Genomic DNA, 20,959 nt, shown 5'->3' with positions numbered 1-20,959 from the left:
CACTTATGGAGAAGTTTTTCAAGGCTGAAATACTCAGGAAATGTCGCCAACATTACTGAGGGGTATTTTGCCACCGTTGAAAAATGTTTGATGTTGCTTGGCCGGGGAATCGAACCCCCGACCTTCTGCGTGCAAGGCGGGCGTGCATACCATTGCACCACGGTGGCACCCGGCAAGCAACCGATTATTTGAGCAAAACTGACGGTCAAAACTGATCGTGTGTACCCCACTTTTTTATTCTACCATGCCCACTACATAGAGCTGGCAAACCATCGATATTCCCAACATTAGATATTTTCGATATAATTTTTTAAAATATCGATTGCTATCGATATTATCGTTAAGTTGTCATCGCCATTAATTTGGAGACGAAAATGGCGGAAATATCAATGATTTTCTTGAAATTACGCAAAAGTAGTTCACAGAAATGTAACCCTGCGTTTACAAATGACAGGACAGTTGAGTACATCTATTGATTGTCAAAATCCCACAACTTGCCTGTGTGACGTAGGCGTCCCGACAACTGCAAAAACAGTTGTAAATTTTTAAATGAAAATCATCGATTTCTGTTTGTTTTCCGTTCACATATTTTGTTTTTGTTCATGTTCTTTTGTTTTCAATACATTTCAATTATTATATCACTTATTTTTACAAAAATGCCAACAATTTGTCTTCCCTTCTGTCTGTGAAAAAATGTTGGACAGCTGGGAGACAAACGACAAATTTATGTATGTGTTAGTAAATCAGAGTTGTATTTGAAGACAAACTGTCTAGTGTAAACGCCTGGTAAAGGAGAATAAACAGCTGCTTTTATTTTATAAAAATGTAAAAAATACATTTTATTTTACCGAAAAATGTGTACGTGTGACTACGGACTTACTTTCTTAAGTACAGTACACATTGTCAGTTTTGAATGACGATTTTTTGCAATTATCGGTAACTGTCCAACCGTCCAGCAACCACAAAATATTTTGTGGTTGCATGATGAATGACAAAAATGAACGGCCACACCAGCAATCACCAACAAAGCTGTCATTTAAAACTGACAATGTGTACCCAGCTTAACATACACTTAACCGAAAAGCAGCGAAATTTCTATTTATTTCAATGGATTTCAGGTTAGGCGTTTTTATTCCGATAATATCGATAGGCAAAACTATCTATCGATATTGAATTTTTAAATAATAATCGATATTATCGATAGTGCCATCGATTTTTTGCCAGCTCTAGTACACATCTGTAATCGGAAATGGTCGATAATAATCGAGAGTATCGTTATCGAACTTATAAAGAAAACGTCAGTTCGTGTTCCAACGTCTCAGACAGGTGAAAGTTGTCGGAAGAGAAGCAGACGATAAGTTGCAAATCATAAAACAGTCAATAGGAAAATAAAGAAATACAATGGCCGGTAATGTTAATGGATTAAAAATACCCTGATTAAATTCCTTCAGGAATTTATAAAAATAAAAGAATGTTACATAATTATACATGTATACTGTAATGTTTTCTTACTTTATTTGCAGGTCCCAATCCATTTGCGCAATTTCAAAAATCTTTTCAAAAAGACGAAGTCGAATACAAGTATTTTGATTTGGCCTCAATAGATCCTAAATATGGTGAGTAGTCTTGTCGTTTTAGAATGAAGGGGGGTGATCGATATATTTGCCGGCAGTCAAGGGGTAAATAAGTAAAACGTAGTTGTTTTGAGTGGTGTGGTCTTCAGTAAGGTATCTATTGGATAAATAATTTGCATGGATTTGTTAAACCAACCATCACTTGCAATGTGTGAAGTGTAAAGCAATGCATTAGATATGAGGATTTATCGGACGACAATTGAGTGAGTGGTGTGGTTTGGAAATGTTTGATATGAATATGGTGATTTTTCGGACCAACATAAGCATAGTCGAACTTTGCACTTATGCTAATGCTATGCTATTATACGAAAGTTCATCGATTCGTTTATGCAAATTAGGCAAATTTCGAGCTTGCTTGTTTTAATTTTTAAAGTGAGGTGTGTGCTATGAGTTTGTGCTTATTGACGAGGGTAGTTAAACAATGTGGGAAACTACAATTTGTAGATCTTCAACATTTTTCACGTACATCCCAGAAGGAAGAGGATGGAATTTCTTCCCTTAATAATGTGAGGAGACTGAGACTTTCGTATTATCGGCAAGTTCATACACATCAATGATATGAATCTAAATAATAGAGATCAATTAAGTTAAAAAGGTTTCCAAATAGTAAAAAATAGTATGTATATGTTTTGGTTACTTAACTCATTTTAAGCATATTCTTGTCTTCGAGCATTGTATACTAAATGCAGTGACACGTTCTTCAGGTAACCATAAAGAACTTTTTCTCGAATTACATTAAAATTTATTTTTTTTCAATGACTACTCTATTATGAATATAAAGGGACAAGAAGGCACAGTAATTAGAATATGTAATGCAGTTCAATTTAATTAAAACCCCATGGAATATCTGAATTCTTAAAACAAGTATTATTTCTTCTCAAAACAAAAAGTGAAAGTATTTCTGTTTCAATCTGTTGCTGTGGTAAAGGAACAAAGGTGATAATACAATAGCATGCAGAGAGTCAAATAGTTTTATTGCTATATCAAAGCTCTCATTGTTGATTTATTTGAATTTTCAATAGCGTCTTGTATATAATCGCTAACGGCGGACGTCGACGCGACGCTATCTGCCGTCGCAAACACATGTATGTCAAAATTAATTGCCAAAATATGTCGGAACATTATGAGGCGATATGAATGAGGTGATCTTACGCGCGTTATCAATCTGATCTTGCATGAGTAGTGGAAACATTTTGATTACCCGAATTGTTGAGGGAGTTATTGTCTATAAGGGAGATGTATAAATTGGATATAACTAACTGCTGTATGAGAGTATTTTATATCAATACGTATGTATTTTCTTCAAATTTTCAATGCAAATCCAATAACTTGTAGCAGTTTCTTTAAGTTAGGCATAGGTATCCAACATTTGATAATATATTAACCAAACCTAAAAGTTATTGGAATGGTAGTTGAATGTTCTTATTGCAATCAAAATTTGTTATTATTATTATTATTATTATTATTTTATTCATTAAATTTAAATTTGTTATTTTAAAATTAAAAATATTTCTCAAAGCATAAAAAGTAAGAAGCTTTATGCTTTGTATATTTTATTTTGAAAATGACAAATTTTGAATGCAATAAAATTAAAAGACGAGATTCTAATTCCAGGCATTTTTATGATTTAGTATTTAAACTTGAACTCTTGACAAAAGTTAATACATTTTAAGGAAATTGGGGAAACAAATTGTTTTCTATTATTTTCTATTGAATTTAAGAGAAATCCGAATTTTGTATTTTTCTATACTATTAGCTATCGCAGGGAGAATAGGAACCACTTTGGAGTCAGTCGTGTATTAATTTCATTTTTGTAGTATATTGAAACTTGAATTGACAAAGCCTGCAGATATGAAAAATGAATAACTAATATTACGACTAGTGTGTAATATCTATTTTTGTTGGAAACCAAAAAAATGAGTTTCAGAATTTCACTACTGGTCGTAAGCTGTACTTTTGTTACAAATGTTGTGTGGGAGTTATCCGAAGAAGAAGGCCGAACACGGTTTAAATTTGATAGAAATTTTACGACGTGCAAAGCATGGACCAAATCTGTTAATCCCTTCGAGGGTTATCGTGCGTTGCACTATTTGAACTTATCTCGGAGAGGTAACCAAAGGTCCTCTCCTTTGAAAGCGTCACAGTTTTTATTTGTAATATACTCGCAGATTAAATTCAGGAACAATCCATTAGTGTGCAAATAAAATATTAGGAAGTTAGCCACAACCAGACCGACAGACGGACATTGGTAAAACCATTATTTTTAGACGAGTCACATTTTCATCGTATCACCGGTTATATACTCTCGTCAGCCTAATGGTATAACAAAAAAGCGAAGGTGAGAGCTTACCACGTTATCTTCTATTTGTAAATGGGACAAAACCTTCCATAAAATGAATGAGGTTAGCTATGCAATAATAATACGGTATTTTACGAAATAAAATACTTCCAAACATTGCAAAAACTCGACAAGCCAATGCTAAACGTTCCACATATGTACGTATACATTTTCGACTGTAAACAAATGAAAATTGATTATTCTCCGGCATGAGTGCTAATAATAATGCAATTAGTTTGGTTATGCCCTGTAACATTTATTATTATTTTTTAGTGCCGTAGCATTTGAAGGTATACATAAATACATTAACTATTACACAAACTTTTAAGAATTGATCTTAACTAAAATAATTAATTATCAATAACTAATGCGACATAAAATTAACCACATGAAACCTCTGAAGGTATGCAAGTTAAACATAGCTTGGACAATTATTATCTAAATACATGCAGATTATTTAAATATTTTACCATAATACTGTTTTTTGCAAACAGGAGAAGAAAAACAAAAAACGATCAGTAACATTCCGGCTTATCATCGTGACTAATATAACTGATAAGAAAACTCATTTGTTTATCTCAGTCATATCAAATGTGTTTAGTTTATCAGGCTCTTACCTGTAATGTATACTCTATTTTGTGTTTGTTGTTGTAGATCAATTGCCCTATTCCATTCGTGTGCTGTTGGAGTCTGCTGTCCGCAATTGCGATAATTTCCATGTTTTGGAGAAAGATGTGCAAAGTATATTGGCCTGGACACCTGAATTGAAACAAGGACAAAATGATGTTGAAGTTTCCTTTAAGCCAGCTCGTGTTATCCTACAGGTATGTTTGTTTAAAAGTTTTAGCTTACCGTGGTATATATTTACTTATCTATTTGTGATGCCTTTTGTTTTAGGACTTTACTGGTGTTCCTGCTGTTGTCGATTTTGCTGCTATGCGCGATGCTGTCTGTGACTTAAATGGTGATCCTGAAAAGATTAATCCCATTTGTCCCGCTGATTTGGTTATTGACCATTCAGTACAAGTTGATTTTGCTCGTACATCTGATGCCTTGTCTAAGAATCAAAACTTGGAATTTGAACGTAACAAAGAACGTTTCACTTTTCTCAAGGTAATTACTTTTATGCCAATATTTGTCAACTATGGGTGTTGAGAGGCTTGGTTTCATTACTTTCTAGTGGGGTGCACGTGCCTTTAACAACATGTTGATTGTACCACCCGGTTCTGGTATTGTCCATCAAGTCAATTTGGAATATTTGGCTCGTGTAGTTTTCGAAGCCGATACTGAAGGTGGTAAAATGTTGTATCCTGATTCAGTTGTTGGTACTGATTCACACACCACCATGATCAATGGTTTGGGTGTACTTGGATGGGGTGTTGGAGGTAAGTTTTAATTACCGACAAATTCATGCATATATCTCATATGGCATTTGTTCTATAGGTATTGAAGCTGAAGCTGTTATGTTGGGTCAATCTATTTCTATGTTGTTGCCCGAAGTTATTGGTTATAAGGTACTGTTTTTACAATTCATGTTTTTCTCTTCTATTTGTTTTAATCGATTTTAATCCTTAGTTGGTTGGCAAATTGGGACCACTTGTTACATCCACTGATTTGGTATTGACAATTACCAAGCACTTGCGCCAATTGGGTGTGGTTGGAAAATTTGTTGAATTCTATGGGCCTGGTGTGGGTGAACTAAGCATTGGTATGTTCTACTTATTCATCTTTTTAAAATGGCTACTGCATATTTTATTTTTTTTTATATTCAGCTGATCGCGCTACCATCAGTAACATGTGCCCTGAATACGGTGCTACTGTCGGCTACTTCCCCATTGATGAAAATACATTGAACTATATGAAACAAACTAGTAAGATTAATTGAAAATCACTTTTTAATACTTGCTTAATTATTCGATTCGCTTTTTATCTCAATTAGATCGTTCCGAAAAGAAGATTGAAATTATCAGACAATATTTGCAAGCCACACGTCAATTGCGTGACTATTCCGATGAATCACAAGATCCTGGATTCACCCATACCGTTACCTTGGATTTGTCAACTGTTGTAACATCTGTCTCTGGACCAAAGCGTCCCCACGATCGTGTCTCCGTATCCGAAATGAAGAAGGACTTCCAATCTTGTTTGGTTAATCCCGTAAGTAAATAGTCGTTACACACTTTAATGCTGTTTTAATTTCGCTATTATGAGATAAACAAAGCCCAGTGATGCTATCGATTTGATTTGATGCTCTTTTACATTTTCATGATAGAAAAACCACAAAACTGAACTTAGTGTATCCCATAAATTGAAATATTTAGTCAAGACACTTTTGTTTTTAAGACGGCATACACATTCGTGGCTTACAAAAGAGCTATCTAAAAGAAACAGCAACTGTGATATGTCAGATGTTGGTTGGGTTTCAATAAAATCACGGCTACTATTTCCTTAGATAACTCGATATAATTGTGATGAACAAACATAAGAACACTCACTGACTGCACTGCACAAGACCTTTCAAAAGAATACACTTCTATTACATATTCACAACGAAATACTTCGATGGCTGTAGCTTTATGACTTGCAATGTTGTTGTCCGAACTTTTTTGATTATGCACTTTTTCCGGTCATCATAAGCCACCACATCAAAGTAGTTTATTATGAAAAATCGACGGATATTGAAGATCCTTGAAGTTCTTTTTCCGCGCAACACAATTTTAAAGTGTGCTAACTAACGACTGGTTTTGAACTAAGCGTTCGCGCTGAGCAAATTGAAAGCCTTCTTATAAACTCTGCGTTCAATGCCATCATCATCAATTTTTTTTTGTTTTGCCATATTCATTTTGTGCCTCATGTTACCAGTTGGCAAATTTTTGTTGGTAATATTTTGGTATTGAACACTACAAGTGCATAGGTAAGCATTTAATAAAATGTATTTAAAATTGAAATGAAACTTGCAAAGCTATGGAAAATTGCATACATTTTTTATGATTGCTTCTTTTTGTTGTTTTAGTTGAAGAAAGTTTTACTTCTCAATTTTACTTTTTAAAATGAATGCTATTATTAAGAGGCACAATGAAAGTTTGCGTAATTCCTTCCAATTATGCTGTACAGTAGTACATATATTTTTTGTTCCATTTCGTAATCAGGGCAATCATGAATATTTCCCTCGGAATTTTCCGCACGGAAAATAATTTTAAAAAGTGAAATTATTTTAAAATCAATTATTTGCACAGTTGAAAACAACAAGAATCGCTTAATTATTGAATATTCTCGCCGAATCGACAAAAATATTACCATTTTGGACATAAATATGGAAATAAAAAATTTTGATATTGGGGAAAGAGAATAAATTCCGCACGGAATTTTTATTCATGATTGCCCTGAATAAATAGGCATATACGACTTAGATTGATTTTGTAAATCGATTTTCTCGCCTTAGCACAAATTTGGAACGCTGATTTCTGAATGAGGAATTCTTAACTATATAGAACGTGTCCACGAAGAATTAGGTCTGTATGACATCTAGAAGCTGAGATATGGATTCCCAAATTATTACGAATATAGAAGAACGAACAATAAATAGTTATATGAAATTATTCATAAATAAAGTCAAAGTATTACTTAGTAAATATAAATGTTCAATGGTTGCTACCATCAACGTTAGAATATCAGGTCATTCAAGACTAAATTTTTCCGCGGTGGATAAAACCCCCTCAATCCAAACTCTGAGCCACATTTTCTGAATACTTAGGCTGTTTATAACTTCACTATAGAGTAAAAAAATACTATATACCCGACCTACTGTTTAAAAACGCTATGAACTTCTTTTTAAAAGTATGGTGAATGTAGGAAAACGCGCGTTTGAAACGAATGTATCAAAAACAGAAGTTCGAACTCAATTTATATTTAGTAGTTTGTAAGATTTTCCAAAATCTAATGGTTTTTGTGTTATTTTTGCCCATGATGCTAAATCAGACTTAAAGGAAAGTTTTTTTTGTCAATAACAAGATACAAACTACTTTTGCTCGGACATAATTCGAATCATTTCCGTTGTAATTCGCCAATTCCATTTGTAATTCGTAATATTTTATTTGTAAATGGAATAATTCGAATTACAAATAGAATAATTCATATTACAATTTGAATTCTCGAATAACAATTGAGTTGTTTCGAATTATAAATAAATAAATTACAAATAAAATGTTATGCGGGGCATACACTATACTGCCAAACTGCACTGCCAAATGAACCCTTGTGTACGTGTGTGATTGAATAGTGTGTGGCATTCCTTCAATCCATATTCCAAAATTGATGAATTTTCCTCCAAAACTCGATTTTGGGTTGAAATTTTCCAATTTTTTTTAATTTCCTCACAAATAATATTTGTTGTTTTCAAAAATTATTTGTTGGTTACTTGGAAAATAAACAAAATTCATCGGATTGAAAGGGGTTCATTTACAAAATCAAAACTATTTTGATTTCAATCCTGCCAAAACTACTCCCAAATACATTGACAAAAACTTCAAAATTTACTAATACTATTACAAATGCTGTCGTGCATGCCCATAGTGTATGCCCGGCATTATGAATAAAAACGGGAATGTTTCGAATTACATTTGAAAATTTATTAGTAATTCCAAATATCGTCTTACTGGTATGATTAATAAGTCAGTGATTTTGTCCAACAATAAAGGATATTCAAAAGTTTCCTTTAAATTCTAAAAGGTTTTCATATAAGTACGACAACAACCCCACATTTCTATTGTGGCAAATCAGTAAAAATTTTAATTGTTTGAAGAGGAATAAAAATGATCGCCCAAACTAAAACTTAATATACAATATCATCTTCATTTAAAATTTGAGTTTCCAAGTGTATAAATATTCTCTGTATGCATTTCTTCAAAAAAAAAAAAACTTACAAAGACTGCATTACTTTATTCCAATAATTTTCTAAACTTCCGCAATAAAATAAAAACTGTCAACAGAACAAACACACATGCACTGACCTAATATGTTCTTTGTTCCAAGCAGCATAGGTGTTACTACAAAGTTGAATGAACTTTTCAGTGCAAGTGTTTTGTGCCAAGTGAGCAATTAAAAGACTAACTTTGTTTGCTTTTTGTTCGCTTCTTTTGTAGGTCGGTTTCAAAGGTTTTGCAATTCCTGCTGATGCTTTGGAAAATTCTGGTGAATTCCAATGGGATGATGGTAAAAATTATACAATTAAACATGGCTCCGTCGTGATCGCGGCCATCACCAGCTGTACCAATACATCAAATCCATCGGTTATGTTGGGTGCTGGTATGTTGGCCAAGAAGGCCGTCGAAAAGGGCCTTAGTATTATGCCATATATCAAAACATCTTTGTCCCCTGGTTCCGGCGTTGTCACATACTATTTGAAGGAATCTGGTGTTATTCCCTATTTGGAGAAATTGGGCTTCAACATTGTAGGCTATGGTTGTATGACTTGCATTGGTAACTCCGGTCCTTTGGATGAAAATGTTGTCAACACCATTGAAAAGAATAATTTGGTTTGCTGCGGTGTTCTGTCTGGTAACAGGAACTTTGAAGGTCGCATTCATCCAAACACCAGAGCCAATTATTTAGCAAGTCCTCTGTTGGTAATTGCCTATGCCATTGCTGGACGTGTTGACATTGATTTTGAAACTGAACCTCTGGGAACCGATGCCAATGGACAAAATGTTTTCTTGAGAGATATTTGGCCAACCCGCTCTGAAATCCAAGAAGTTGAAAATAAGCACGTTATTCCCGCCATGTTCCAGGAAGTATACAGTAAGTGGTAGATCCCGTATATCATGTCATGCCATAATGCTATGATGATATTTTGTATTATTTTTCCAGGCAAAATTGAATTGGGTTCTGAGGATTGGCAAACATTGCAAGTTTCCGATGCTAAATTATATCCCTGGAACGATGAATCCACTTACATTAAACGCCCACCCTTCTTTGAGGGTATGACTCGCGAATTGCCCAAATTTAACAGCATAAAGGATGCCCGTTGTTTGTTGTTCTTGGGTGACAGTGTTACCACCGATCACATTTCACCTGCAGGATCCATTGCCCGCAACTCTCCAGCCGCTCGCTATCTATCAGAACGTAAACTGACACCTAAAGATTTTAATTCTTATGGTTCAAGACGTGGCAATGACGCCATTATGGCCCGTGGTACTTTTGCCAATATTCGTTTGGTCAACAAGTTGGTGCCCAAGACTGGACCTCGCACCGTCCACATTCCTAGCCAAGAAGAAATGGATATTTTCGATTGTGCTGAACGGTAAGTACACTAGTAATGGTGGTCTAGAAATGTATCCAACAAATATTAAAATCATACATCATCATGCAGCTATCGCGAAGAAGGTACTCCCTTGGTTTTGGTTGTTGGCAAAGATTATGGCAGCGGATCCAGTCGCGATTGGGCCGCTAAGGGTCCCTTCCTCTTGGGTATTAAAGCTGTAATTGCTGAAAGTTATGAACGCATCCACCGTTCCAATTTGGTTGGCATGGGCATTATTCCTCTACAATTTTTACCTGGTCAAAATGCTGAAACTCTCAACTTGACTGGTCGTGAAAAGTATAACATTAGCATTCCCACAGAAAATATTAAACCTGGTCAAAAGATCCAAGTTGAGGTATGTTTTGGATTTTTGTTTAACGAAATGGATCAATTTTTAATGTGCAATGTATTTTCTCTTTCAGGCTGATGGTATTACTTTCGAAACTGTTCTTCGTTTCGATACAGAAGTCGATATTGAGTACTATAAGAATGGCGGTATCTTGAACTATATGATTCGCAAAATGTTGAATTAAATTTAGTATTTAATTCACAATGCAAATCTGTGCAACTTTAATTTTTAGGAAATACAATAATTTTTTATATATGCATTTTTGTCAATACACTATATAAATAAAATTAAGTTTGTGGTGATGAATATGGTGTAACCAATTTATACAAATGTTTAAAACAAAAAAAAAGTGGGCTGTGTATTGATTTGTTTATGAACAAAATATTAATGCAAAGTATTTAATGAAAATATTGAAGGTTTGGAAGTTTTATGTATCTGTAGTCCTGTCAACATTTTAATACCCACCTATAAAGCAGTTGAGCACAAGTGATTCCGGATTACCTCTTATTACGTGACAGAAATCATGATTTTTAAGGGGTCGATTTTGCATTACCACTAAACTTGAGTTGCGTTGTCAATTGTCAGCACAACTGAGATGAAATGTTGTGTCATTGGTATCAACCCAACTGGGTTGTCGATAAACGTGTTATCGATCAGTGTTTCTTCAAACTTGTGAACTCTAAAATCCAAAAAACACAATTCGCCAAAAAAAACTATTTTAAAATAAGTTCAGTAGAATTATTTTTTGATGATGAAGAAAATTTACAGGACATGACATCTATTAGAAGAAATTTGAGGGACAAGTTGAATTCATAGGAATTGCCATCTGCACTGTAAGTTGAAGCTCGTGTTGGAATGATTTGTATAATCAGTAAATTATTTTAGGTTTAAGGCGTATTTTCGATTGCCAAAGGATGCCGTAGTTTACATTGTGGAAACGTTAAATGATGACCTCAAAGTAAGTTACAAATCAACAGTAATACCCCCACTTTTAAAAGTGTGTGTCCTCTTTGCTAATACTTCTCCGCGGAGTGGGTCGAACAGTGTCCATTTCTGTTTGGTGAGAAACTGCTTGCTCCGCTTCAACATTTGACATTATTTTATTTCCATTTCATCTTCATCCCATGATTCCAAAACACCATACCATAAGTATAATAATAAAGTATACTTTTAGGTAAAATTGCAAATAAAACAATAGTCGTTCACATACAGTGAGTCAACTAAGTATTTTGCCTCATTAAATAATTGAAAAATGTTTAATAAATTCGTTAAAAACCATCTAGTTAGAGGACATACTGTGGAATATTTGCATGCAGTATATTTGTAGTTCGTTTTAAGATCCAATATCTGCAAGAACCGCTCCAAAAGGCTTGCTGGTGTTCTAGATATTGACAAAAATCTACAACAACACAAATAATTTTACGTCAAAAAGTATTTTGCCCTTTAAATATTTTTTTGAGAAAATTATTTTTTTTGTTACACACTTGAGCCTTTTATGGTAACCATTGGTGTACAAACAGACTAACAAAGTCTACATCGAATTTGATTATCAAACTTGTCTCGTCAGAGGTGATATGTTTATTTGTTTTTATAACGATATCTGTTGCTAATTGATCTACAACAACACAACATACAAAAGCCTATCAGTCACACAGCAAGCTCTCTTATCATACCATGAATGACTTTGCAAAAAGTATATATTAATAATGTGAAATATAAAACATTGCATAATTAATGAGGAAATAAAGAACACAAACAAATAGTTTTGAATATTTTTTTGTTTGTACTTTATTACAAGCTTTTGTTGTTTGTTAATTTGTTTCATTTTTTGTTATAAATTATTGTACATAGCTCTTGTTTTGCATTTCTTCCCAATCGTGTTACATTAATTTTGTGGAAATTTTATTAATACATCTCTACATAAATAATCGCAGCTACAATATTTAATTGTATTATTATAGTACATTCATTGACTTATCAATTAACAACATTTACAAAATTTTTAAAATTTTGCATGAATTAAATTAGTTGAAATAATTAGGTCCAGGTAGACGTCAGTTTCATTTGTATGAAGCAATAAAAAATTTAAACAAAAAATAATAATTGTAACAAGCAAACAGATTAGATTAGTGCTATACTATAGGTAATATTTTCAATTTTTGGTTTTTAAACTTAACAATAACAACAATTAAACACTAGTCCAAATAAATATTCAGGGACTTTTGGGCCTTCTTCTGTTTGTTTGACGTCATTGTAATATAATTGGCTAAATAATGTTTTGGTGTGGCTTCCAAATAAATTATAAACCTAAAAAGGCCAACATACATTTATGTTTTGTTATTTACAAGAAGGTAGATTGTTTGAAATGTTTACAACTTCGCTCTTATATAACTAGAAATTTATCTAAAACAATAGATTGATGAATACAAGGGCTCCAGGTGATTTGTTTTAATAGGCCAACAAACCGCTTTGGTGGATTATTCTATATGGATGATCGCTCTAATCAACATGTTCCTTGTTTTGTTTGTAGCGTTTTCTTTTCTGCTATGTATTGTATTTTGTTCAAAACTCGGTTATATATCTTTAAATGCATGTAACCATTCAGTTTCATTTTTGTTTGTTGTCTGTTACAGTAAAATTCTTGGGCATTTGTCATTTTGCAGTTTTGTGCATTCCAGCCTTAGTTAGTGGTGGGTCTGGATTCGAGTTCGATAGGAATTTCGTTCGTTGGGCTTAGGGGGCGACGACAATTACCAACGTATATTTTGTTTATATCGTTCATCAACGGCTATTCTCTTAATTGTCTCATAACCTAAAATTATACTAAATGAGAAGGCGGCCGATTGAACTAAACGAGCTGACAATCCTTTGAAGAAACAATTGAAACGCTCTTCACGCCAGAGCTCCCGGAAAGCGATTTTCATGCTTCCGAGACGTTGAACCTGCAAAAAACAATATTTGAAATAAGAATAGTGTAACAAATGTAATATATTATTTTATTTAGCTTTGTCTTGTAAATGTATATGAAAATGGTCTAAATTTAAATGCACGTTAAAATTAACTTGTAACATGCAAGTTAAAAATCGAATTAATACTCATTACATTTGAGTTAAATATGAATTGTGTACATCAGATAAATAAAATCAATAAAAATTGAATGTAATATAATTTTTTGGGATAAATTTTATTGGGACACGTCTTAAGGGATAACCACTACTTATCACTTTCAAAAAAATCGACAAAAATGTTTTTGGTTTACAGGCATACTCAAAATTGGCTGAGATATGAGCAATGGAAGGGAAATTTTATTGTGATTTTTATGTATCAAAGAAACTTGAAACGAGTGTTACCCGAATGGAATGGACCGATCTTCGTATACTTTGGTGAGGTTATATAAATACAAAAAATCTTGAGACAATTTTTGCCGATTTAATTATTTTGTTAAAATCTACCTTTTTTCTTGACAATTTCATTATTTTTAGGTAGATATTTTAAAATTCAGTTTCGCTTAAAAACGAGGTTATTAGGTTCTTAAAACGCCCACAAAAGTAGCATCCTTGAAAAAATATGAAAAACTATTTTTTTTTTGGTCTGCCTTGGCCTCAAAATGGTTTAAATTTTGTTCCGTGATCGTAACGGTCAGTCAGTCAATAAATAAGTAAAAAATATATTTCACTTACCTGCAATCTCGCTCGTACTATATCTAATGGATTTGTAAGTATCGTTGTTGTAAATCCACCCATACTGCCGGCAACGCACTGTATAAGTAGATGTGAAACCCACGGTGGACATATTCGACAAAGTTCATCTAAAATCAATGTAAAAAAATGAAATAATTTAACGCGCTTTTCTTCAATAGTTCCATTAGTTTACATACCTTGATACCAATGATAGAATGCCCACCACATCGCTGAATTGGGAACATAAGCCATCAAACTGGCAGTATAGCCTCGATAAAATCCCCGAAATCCATCTCGTCGCATAATCTCTTTTGCAATATCTATGGAAATTGTTATACGGCTACGGCCGGGACTCGTGTCAATCCCAAGAGGATTTAAATCGGCCTTAGGACCATGCCGTGCCATTCCCAAAACCATGGCATGCTGAGAGATCACATCAAAAGGAACTATAATTGTTTGTCCAACTAAAGATGCACATCCACCGCCCACCAAGGCCTTTATATTGTGCCCTGCTCCCAAATCTTTCAAAACGTGTCGAACTCCTTCGTATGTGCTAATATAAAATACACCGGACACAATTTGCACTGATGAAATCCAAAAGCCACGATACAGACCCGGAACACCTTCTGAACGATAAATTTTGTATGCACAATCGAACATGCCTTTATAGACATCACTTTTGTGCTGAACCTGAAGTTGTGTTTTAATTACAGTCAATGGAAAGAGGCAACACCGCACCGAAAACGAACTCAGCATGGAAAGTGGAAAGAATTTAGCTTTGTCCATCATATCCCACTCAATCGTTTTGATAAATGTTGAAGGATTGCCATTTCCTGAGCTGCCGCTGGAAGGCACCGACATTGCGCTGCGACTCCGTACGTATATGCGGGTCCCAAAAAAGATTTACTCTGCTCCCACACAACAGAATGCCTTCGCTTACACTGCAGCTTCTTAGAACATAGGTCACGAGTTCATATGGACAGCAGCTGGATGAATATTGACAAGAGTAAAAATACAATACCTTTCGTTCGGTTCACACAACAAAGCCTCTAGAAAAGAAAGAAAAAAACGCATTATGCTGATTGCTTGCTGATGTACATACATACATATATAATGTAAAATGTGTTTGTTTTGACCAGAACAGTCGCCAAACAACACACTCCAAGGTGAACAGCCCGACGAAACCCACCTTGGCCGTGACACTTGAAATGAGGAAAACATCACAAAATTAGCGAACTTTAGCCCCCACCCCCGTTAAAGTTTGTATCCATTTTTGAATGAAAAATACACACATATACGCACCACCCCTTTATCCCGTTAAAACTCCACTAGCAAATCCTCCGTGTAATTATATAATTTAAAATCAACATCATTTCCTCTGATATCTGTTGTCGAATGATTTTTGCACCAGTTTTTTACGACGAAACACTCAGACCCTCCACCACTCCCCCATAACACTCTTCTAACCAATATTTCTATATTCTTGTTGTTGCGGCAGTTTGTGCGTAAAGTTTTTAGTTGTTTTATTCACACTATGACGACATACAATTTGAAAAATACGTAATAAGATACACATCAACATTTTCGCGATTTATTTTTTGACAAATATTGAATATCGTCATACCATCCCCACTTACATTACTGTCAAAAAATTCCGTCTAAAAAATAATGATTATTTTATTTATATATTCACATATTCACCGTTCATAGAAAAGACGGAAGAAAAAACTTACTATTGTGTTTTTATTATGATTGCCAGACTTAATTTTCATTATTGATTACCAACTACCAACACTCGATAGAAAGTAGTCAGTTTTTGATGAATTGTCATGTGTGTGCATGGTACAAATACACAGGTAGCCGCATCGGCAATTGTTGGTAACATAAGGTGTCAAAATTTGACATCAACTCAATGCAGTTGACACATTATGTTACCATCAGCTGGCACGATAATGCTACCTGTATCATTGTACCATGTGTGTGTGTTAATGGTCTGTTCCAGTCATGGCCCAATTATAAAGGTCCTCTCTCAAAAACAAATGATTTTGATTTGAGCTGTCAAAATGCATATTTGTCATTTGAATTCGCTGTGAGGTAGAAAAATGTCAAACTGTAGAGGAACAGGTAGATGTATATCGAAAAAAGAAAACAAATCAACTTTATGTTGTACACGTAAAATGTCAACATTTGTTGTGTTTTGTATTAGAATTTCATTTACAATAACTTATTTTGGCAGTTAAAGATCGATCAGCTGGTGTTTTCTGTTATGCCAAACAAAAATAACTGCGTCAACAACTTTTTCTCGGAAAATGTTATGTACGCATCTACCTTAATTGACAATAAAGAAATTCGCCGCAAACATATTCCGTGTCGGCGAAAACAAATTTTTCGTCTTTGTTTATGAATTTTGACATTTCAAATCTTTGTTATTGTTTGAATTCGCTTGAGAGAGGACCTGTATAATTGGGCCATGGTTCCAGTTCCATTGTAGAATAATGTATAGAACTTTGTTCCTTTACTTTTTTAGTGGTAAAAGAGAAAACATAATTGCTCCCTCATGACCATCCGTGGATGTAGTTTAATCGGTACAAGTGTACGGTACATGTGCCGTTGAAGTATGAATTCACTTATGAATTTTGCAGGAGAGCGCGCAGCTATCCATTTTGCTTCCACAGCACACAGCAAGGATGCACTCCATTTTCGATCTAAATCACGACTTTTTATGAATTCAAAAGCATTCTTCGGATTGTGTTTTTAATCTGTCTAAGGATGCAGTAAAAGTGCAAGCCGTTGCGAAATATCCCAAAATAAATATAATGCATTTATTATTTGCGTAAAACAAGAACACAAAGAACTTTATTATATAAATACAAATTAAAAAAGTTTCCATTGAATTAAATCTCATTTGACTTACTTCCTCCGTTCTCCATTTAATCCAAGCGCATCTGCGTTCTTTCATCATCCTAAAGTTTTTTATGTTGCCTTCTCATCACTAGTTCAGCTTTCGTCATGGACTCCAACTCCACTCCATTAAAAATTTCCGTCTCGTGAATTACCGCAAAAATGTTGGCAACTTAAGTTGTTATTTCTTTATTTTATAACAAATTCTTCGAAATGTATTATCTTTTGAAGAAATGTGTAGGGATCAACCAACTGTTTTTTTTTCTGTAGGGATCTCTACAGCAACTGCTTATAAAATGTATCGAACTGAGTGCATTTTTCATAACTCTGTTGGAGTACATCGAAAGGTGTTCAGCCCAATCATGAATATTCTTGCGAATACAACTCTCGCGGAATAAATTTTTCTCGAGAGAACATTCCTCCTATCATGAATAATATGAGAAAAATAATCATTGAATTTGGCAGCACTGAAGGGTCTTTTTCATACCTTGTGTACCCTAATTTAATCAAATGTTACTAAAGGGTTGTTTACACCATCTATCAATGTCGTATGAGATGTCAAATTTTCTACCTGCGAATGTTGTACACATAGTGTGTCATCTATCAAAATGATTTGGCAACTCATATGTAAATTTTTCATTTAGGGAGCGCTCTACTTGATACGGCATTCTCGTATGTAAACATAAATTTATCAGCTGTTTTCTGGCATTCCCAAAAAAATTGAAAAACAAAATCTTTTAAAAAAGGAAATGGAAAGTTATGTATATTTAAATATATAAAAAAAGTAAATAAAGGGTGTTTATAATGTTATTTTCAGATCGATTGGTTGAAAGGGGCAGTGTTGGAAATTATTGCTTTGTGGCAAAACATGAATGCCTCTATAACCCCAAAAACCTATTCCACCACAACAAACATGCTAGATATTCATTTTCCTTCAACCAAAATTAAAAATTTGCGCAAATTTGTAACTCAACAATAAATGTAAACAATGACAAAAACAGCTGTTTTTATATTTATAGGTTATGTCATACGAAAATAACACTTGTAGGTATGAACGCACAAATTGAAAGTTGTATGGATGACGTCAATTTTGACAAACATAGAGAATGTCGAATGGGTGAAAGAAATAACAGCTCATATGACATTGATAGATGGTGTAAACAGCCCTTAAGGGGTAGATTACACTATATGTAAATGTCATGTGACATGCAATTTTCTATCATTATATAGTCGCTAATATGTGCAATATTGGGGATTTTTCCTTACGCCATTTACATTGTGCGTCCACACCGGCAAAAATGTAATAAAATTACGTCTCCACATTGCCTGCGTGGGTAGATATGGAATGTTTTTATTTCGTGTCATATGACACTTTTTGAAAATTTTAATTTTCCATCCCTGATAGAGCTTTCCTTTACTTTTTTAATGGTAAATGTGGTAAAAGAGAAAACTGTCAAAATTGCTCTCTCATGACCAGTTTTTCCAGAAAAGTAAAGAAAAGGAAAAGTGGTAGATCTGGTAACAATAAGTCTGTCTGGTCTAGCAAGTATGATGAGGCGACTCCTAGCCTCATCACTACAATGCAGCCCAAGAAAACCTAAGGAAAAACCCAAGAACGAAAACACGCGGGTGATGTATCTTCTTCGATGGTTCGAAAGAAACTCAAATTTTATTTACTATTCTACAAAATATTTACAACTCTTAAAACTAACACACACAGACAATACATTTAGTAATGTACGCTGTGTACATAAATACATCATGCACACCACGCACACACTGCGTTGCGGGTGATAAGAAACATACACTATTTTATTACCGACCCTTTCTATTTATGGCCGACATCTGTTATGTGTAAAGATAGCACATTGGTGCGTTGACTAAAATCTACCTGACACCATTAAAAACAATTCTATAAAATTGTCCATACTCCCCGCCGTGAAAAGATCCTAATCTTTTAACAATTGTATGTATTAGTATCTTATCTTTTACAAACTAAATTTTTTAGTAATATTGCAATTACATTTAATTTTGTAACTGCTGAAGGCATTACTTATATTCTAAAACTAATTATATGAATGCAACAATTATTATAACTTAATTCTAGGTGATGGCACCCAACACCTTCAGCAACCAGCTCGGACGGGGACTTCTTTTCCATTGCTTAATTACGTGGTAAATCCATTTTCTTCGTAGAGGATAACCTGAAACATTGCTAGCGTCAGCTCTGGTTGTGCGATAACCGGTAACTTCTTCATTGGCATTAAACATCGATGCCTTTTTGCTAGCGCCACCTTGTATTTCTTGTGACTTCATAACCATGTGGATCGGAGGTTCATATGTTGCACTAACTCTCAATTTGTTGATATCACCCTCAATGGTGCCTGAGCGATGGAAATTGACGTCATTCTCTTTGTCATTGGCATTAGGTTTAAATTGGAAACCACCGATATGTACTTCTTTAGTACCTTTCTTCAGTACCATTTCTTCAAGATCACTTTGGGAAATTTCGATGTGATCTTTCTCCCTGCTGGGTTGACTCATATCTTCTTCGTTCCACAGTAATTTGTCGTACATAGCACTTTCTTCTTGTAGTTGTTGTTGTGCCATTCCATTTCGTAGACGTCGCAATTCATCTTCCAGATTTACTACCTCAGCAGCATGGCATGTCCGTTCCTGTTGGATCAATTCCTCCAAATCACGATTACGGGTATTCAATGCAGCATTTGTAGCTTCCAACTCATTAATGCGACTATTCAAGCTATGATTGGCTTCTGCTTGAAGACTATTAATCTCTTGTTGGTACATCATTTCAAGTTTGCGCATTTGTTCTTCGTGTTGTTCACGCAACTGTTGTAACACTGCACTGATTTCAGCTTGGTGGCGAGAATGTATTTCATCAATTTCTCGCAAATGACTTTGCTCCTTAAACGTGAGTTCTTCGCGTAGTCTCTGAATGCGGTTTTGCAAATCCGTACGGATCATGGATTCAGCGTTTAAATATTTACGAGCTTCGTCCAATTGTTGTCGTAGACACTCCGATTCTTTCTGCACTTCACAAAGATTTTCCACAGCCTTTTCCTTTTCAGCATAAGCAGCAGTGTATTTGACGGTAACGTCAGTGACCTGTGACTCATACATGCGAGCCTTTTCTTCAGCAAGTCGGCAGTCCTTGATTTGTTGATCCAATTTGGACTTAAATTGCTCATTTTCTTCTCGTAATCGATTTGTTTCACTTTTTAATTTTCGCGAAACATCCACGCACGCCTTTTCATTCTCAGTTTTCGAGCTCCTAACAACTTCCTGTATAGGCCCTAAACTACCTGAGAACTGTGCCTCATAATTTATGTTCACCTTTTTTGGTGCTACTCTTGAAATGTTCCCACTTCTTACTATTTGGTAACAAATTTGCAGATAATGGTAATGACTTGTGTAGTCACCCTCTATCCCTACTACCTCCAAATATCGCACGTAATGTGACAATAATGACTGATAACTCTTTTCGAAGTCTTTTGTTCTTGAGAAAAGAGCTTTTCTAATCTCCCCCCAAAAATCAAAAGAAGCATCTACTAAATTAATTGTTTCCCTAATATTTGGCGGTCCTGTTTGGAGCAGTCCGGATTTCTTTCCACACTGTTCCGATGAACTTAAGCTGTTCACCTCAGCTATAAAATCTACATTATGTAAACGTGGCACTTCTATAGGCACAAACAAACCCATAGCTTCCATGTTTTCCTCTATGCTTTTAACGGCATATTG

The 20,959-nt window shown here is 34.5% G+C and overlaps 3 protein-coding genes across 9 annotated transcripts; 1 reads left to right on the top strand and 2 right to left on the bottom strand.

Moving 5' to 3' along the window:
- The first annotated feature begins 1,265 nt into the window (after positions 1–1,265).
- On the top strand, positions 1,266–11,049 carry LOC141390173 (cytoplasmic aconitate hydratase-like). Its single transcript, XM_073962866.1, has 13 exons — positions 1,266–1,408; positions 1,524–1,616; positions 4,627–4,796; positions 4,870–5,085; positions 5,153–5,357; positions 5,416–5,486; positions 5,548–5,680; positions 5,745–5,843; positions 5,912–6,129; positions 9,114–9,768; positions 9,838–10,270; positions 10,340–10,625; positions 10,693–11,049. Exons 1-13 carry the CDS (start codon positions 1,402–1,404, stop codon positions 10,801–10,803), a joined length of 2,697 nt encoding a protein of 898 aa, XP_073818967.1. The 5' UTR covers positions 1,266–1,401; the 3' UTR covers positions 10,804–11,049.
- Positions 11,050–12,379: 1,330 nt separating this feature from the next.
- Positions 12,380–16,113, bottom strand: LOC141390174 (solute carrier family 25 member 44). 7 transcript variants are annotated; one of them, XM_073962871.1, is made up of 6 exons: positions 15,937–16,033; positions 15,592–15,831; positions 15,406–15,501; positions 14,497–15,348; positions 14,300–14,427; positions 12,380–13,561 (listed from the first exon to the last, which is right to left on the bottom strand). In XM_073962871.1, the coding sequence occupies exons 4-6, from the start codon at positions 15,158–15,160 to the stop codon at positions 13,370–13,372; spliced, it is 984 nt and encodes a 327-aa protein (XP_073818972.1). In that variant the 5' UTR covers positions 15,161–15,348; positions 15,406–15,501; positions 15,592–15,831; positions 15,937–16,033; the 3' UTR covers positions 12,380–13,369. The 7 variants fall into 7 exon arrangements, with proteins under 7 accessions (XP_073818972.1, XP_073818969.1, XP_073818970.1 ...); XM_073962868.1 differs by having other exon boundaries at positions 15,406–15,535; positions 15,602–15,831; XM_073962869.1 differs by having other exon boundaries at positions 15,602–15,831.
- LOC141393707 (lamin-C-like) lies at positions 15,271–20,341 on the bottom strand. The gene is made up of 2 exons (XM_073967081.1): positions 19,373–20,341; positions 15,271–15,285 (listed from the first exon to the last, which is right to left on the bottom strand). Exons 1-2 carry the CDS (start codon positions 20,339–20,341, stop codon positions 15,271–15,273), a joined length of 984 nt encoding a protein of 327 aa, XP_073823182.1.
- Between the last annotated feature and the right edge of the window lie 618 nt (positions 20,342–20,959).

Source organism: Musca autumnalis, unplaced genomic scaffold (genome assembly GCF_047663935.1).
Source record: "Musca autumnalis isolate F117 unplaced genomic scaffold, ASM4766393v1 scaffold_1, whole genome shotgun sequence".
NCBI classification, from domain to species: Eukaryota; Metazoa; Arthropoda; class Insecta; order Diptera; family Muscidae; genus Musca; species Musca autumnalis.
This window is presented reverse-complemented; position numbering and strand designations above follow the sequence as displayed.

Bases quoted from the DNA above. Each gene is read 5' to 3' on its own strand.
- LOC141390174 (XM_073962874.1), bottom strand. From the start codon at position 15,160: ATGTCGGTGCCTTCCAGCGGCAGCTCAGGAAATGGCAATCCTTCAACA. The intron at 14,428-14,496 runs GTATGTAAACTA...CATTGATTTTAG, and splicing joins ATTCTATCATTGGTATCAAG to ATGAACTTTGTCGAATATGT. The intron at 13,562-14,299 runs GTAAGTGAAATA...TGTTTTTTGCAG, and splicing joins TAGTACGAGCGAGATTGCAG to GTTCAACGTCTCGGAAGCAT.
- LOC141390173 (XM_073962866.1), top strand. The intron at 5,086-5,152 runs GTAATTACTTTT...ATTACTTTCTAG, and splicing joins AACGTTTCACTTTTCTCAAG to TGGGGTGCACGTGCCTTTAA. The intron at 5,681-5,744 runs GTATGTTCTACT...TTTTATATTCAG, and splicing joins TGTGGGTGAACTAAGCATTG to CTGATCGCGCTACCATCAGT.
- LOC141393707 (XM_073967081.1), bottom strand. From the start codon at position 20,341: ATGTATGAGTCACAGGTCACTGACGTTACCGTCAAATACACTGCTGCT.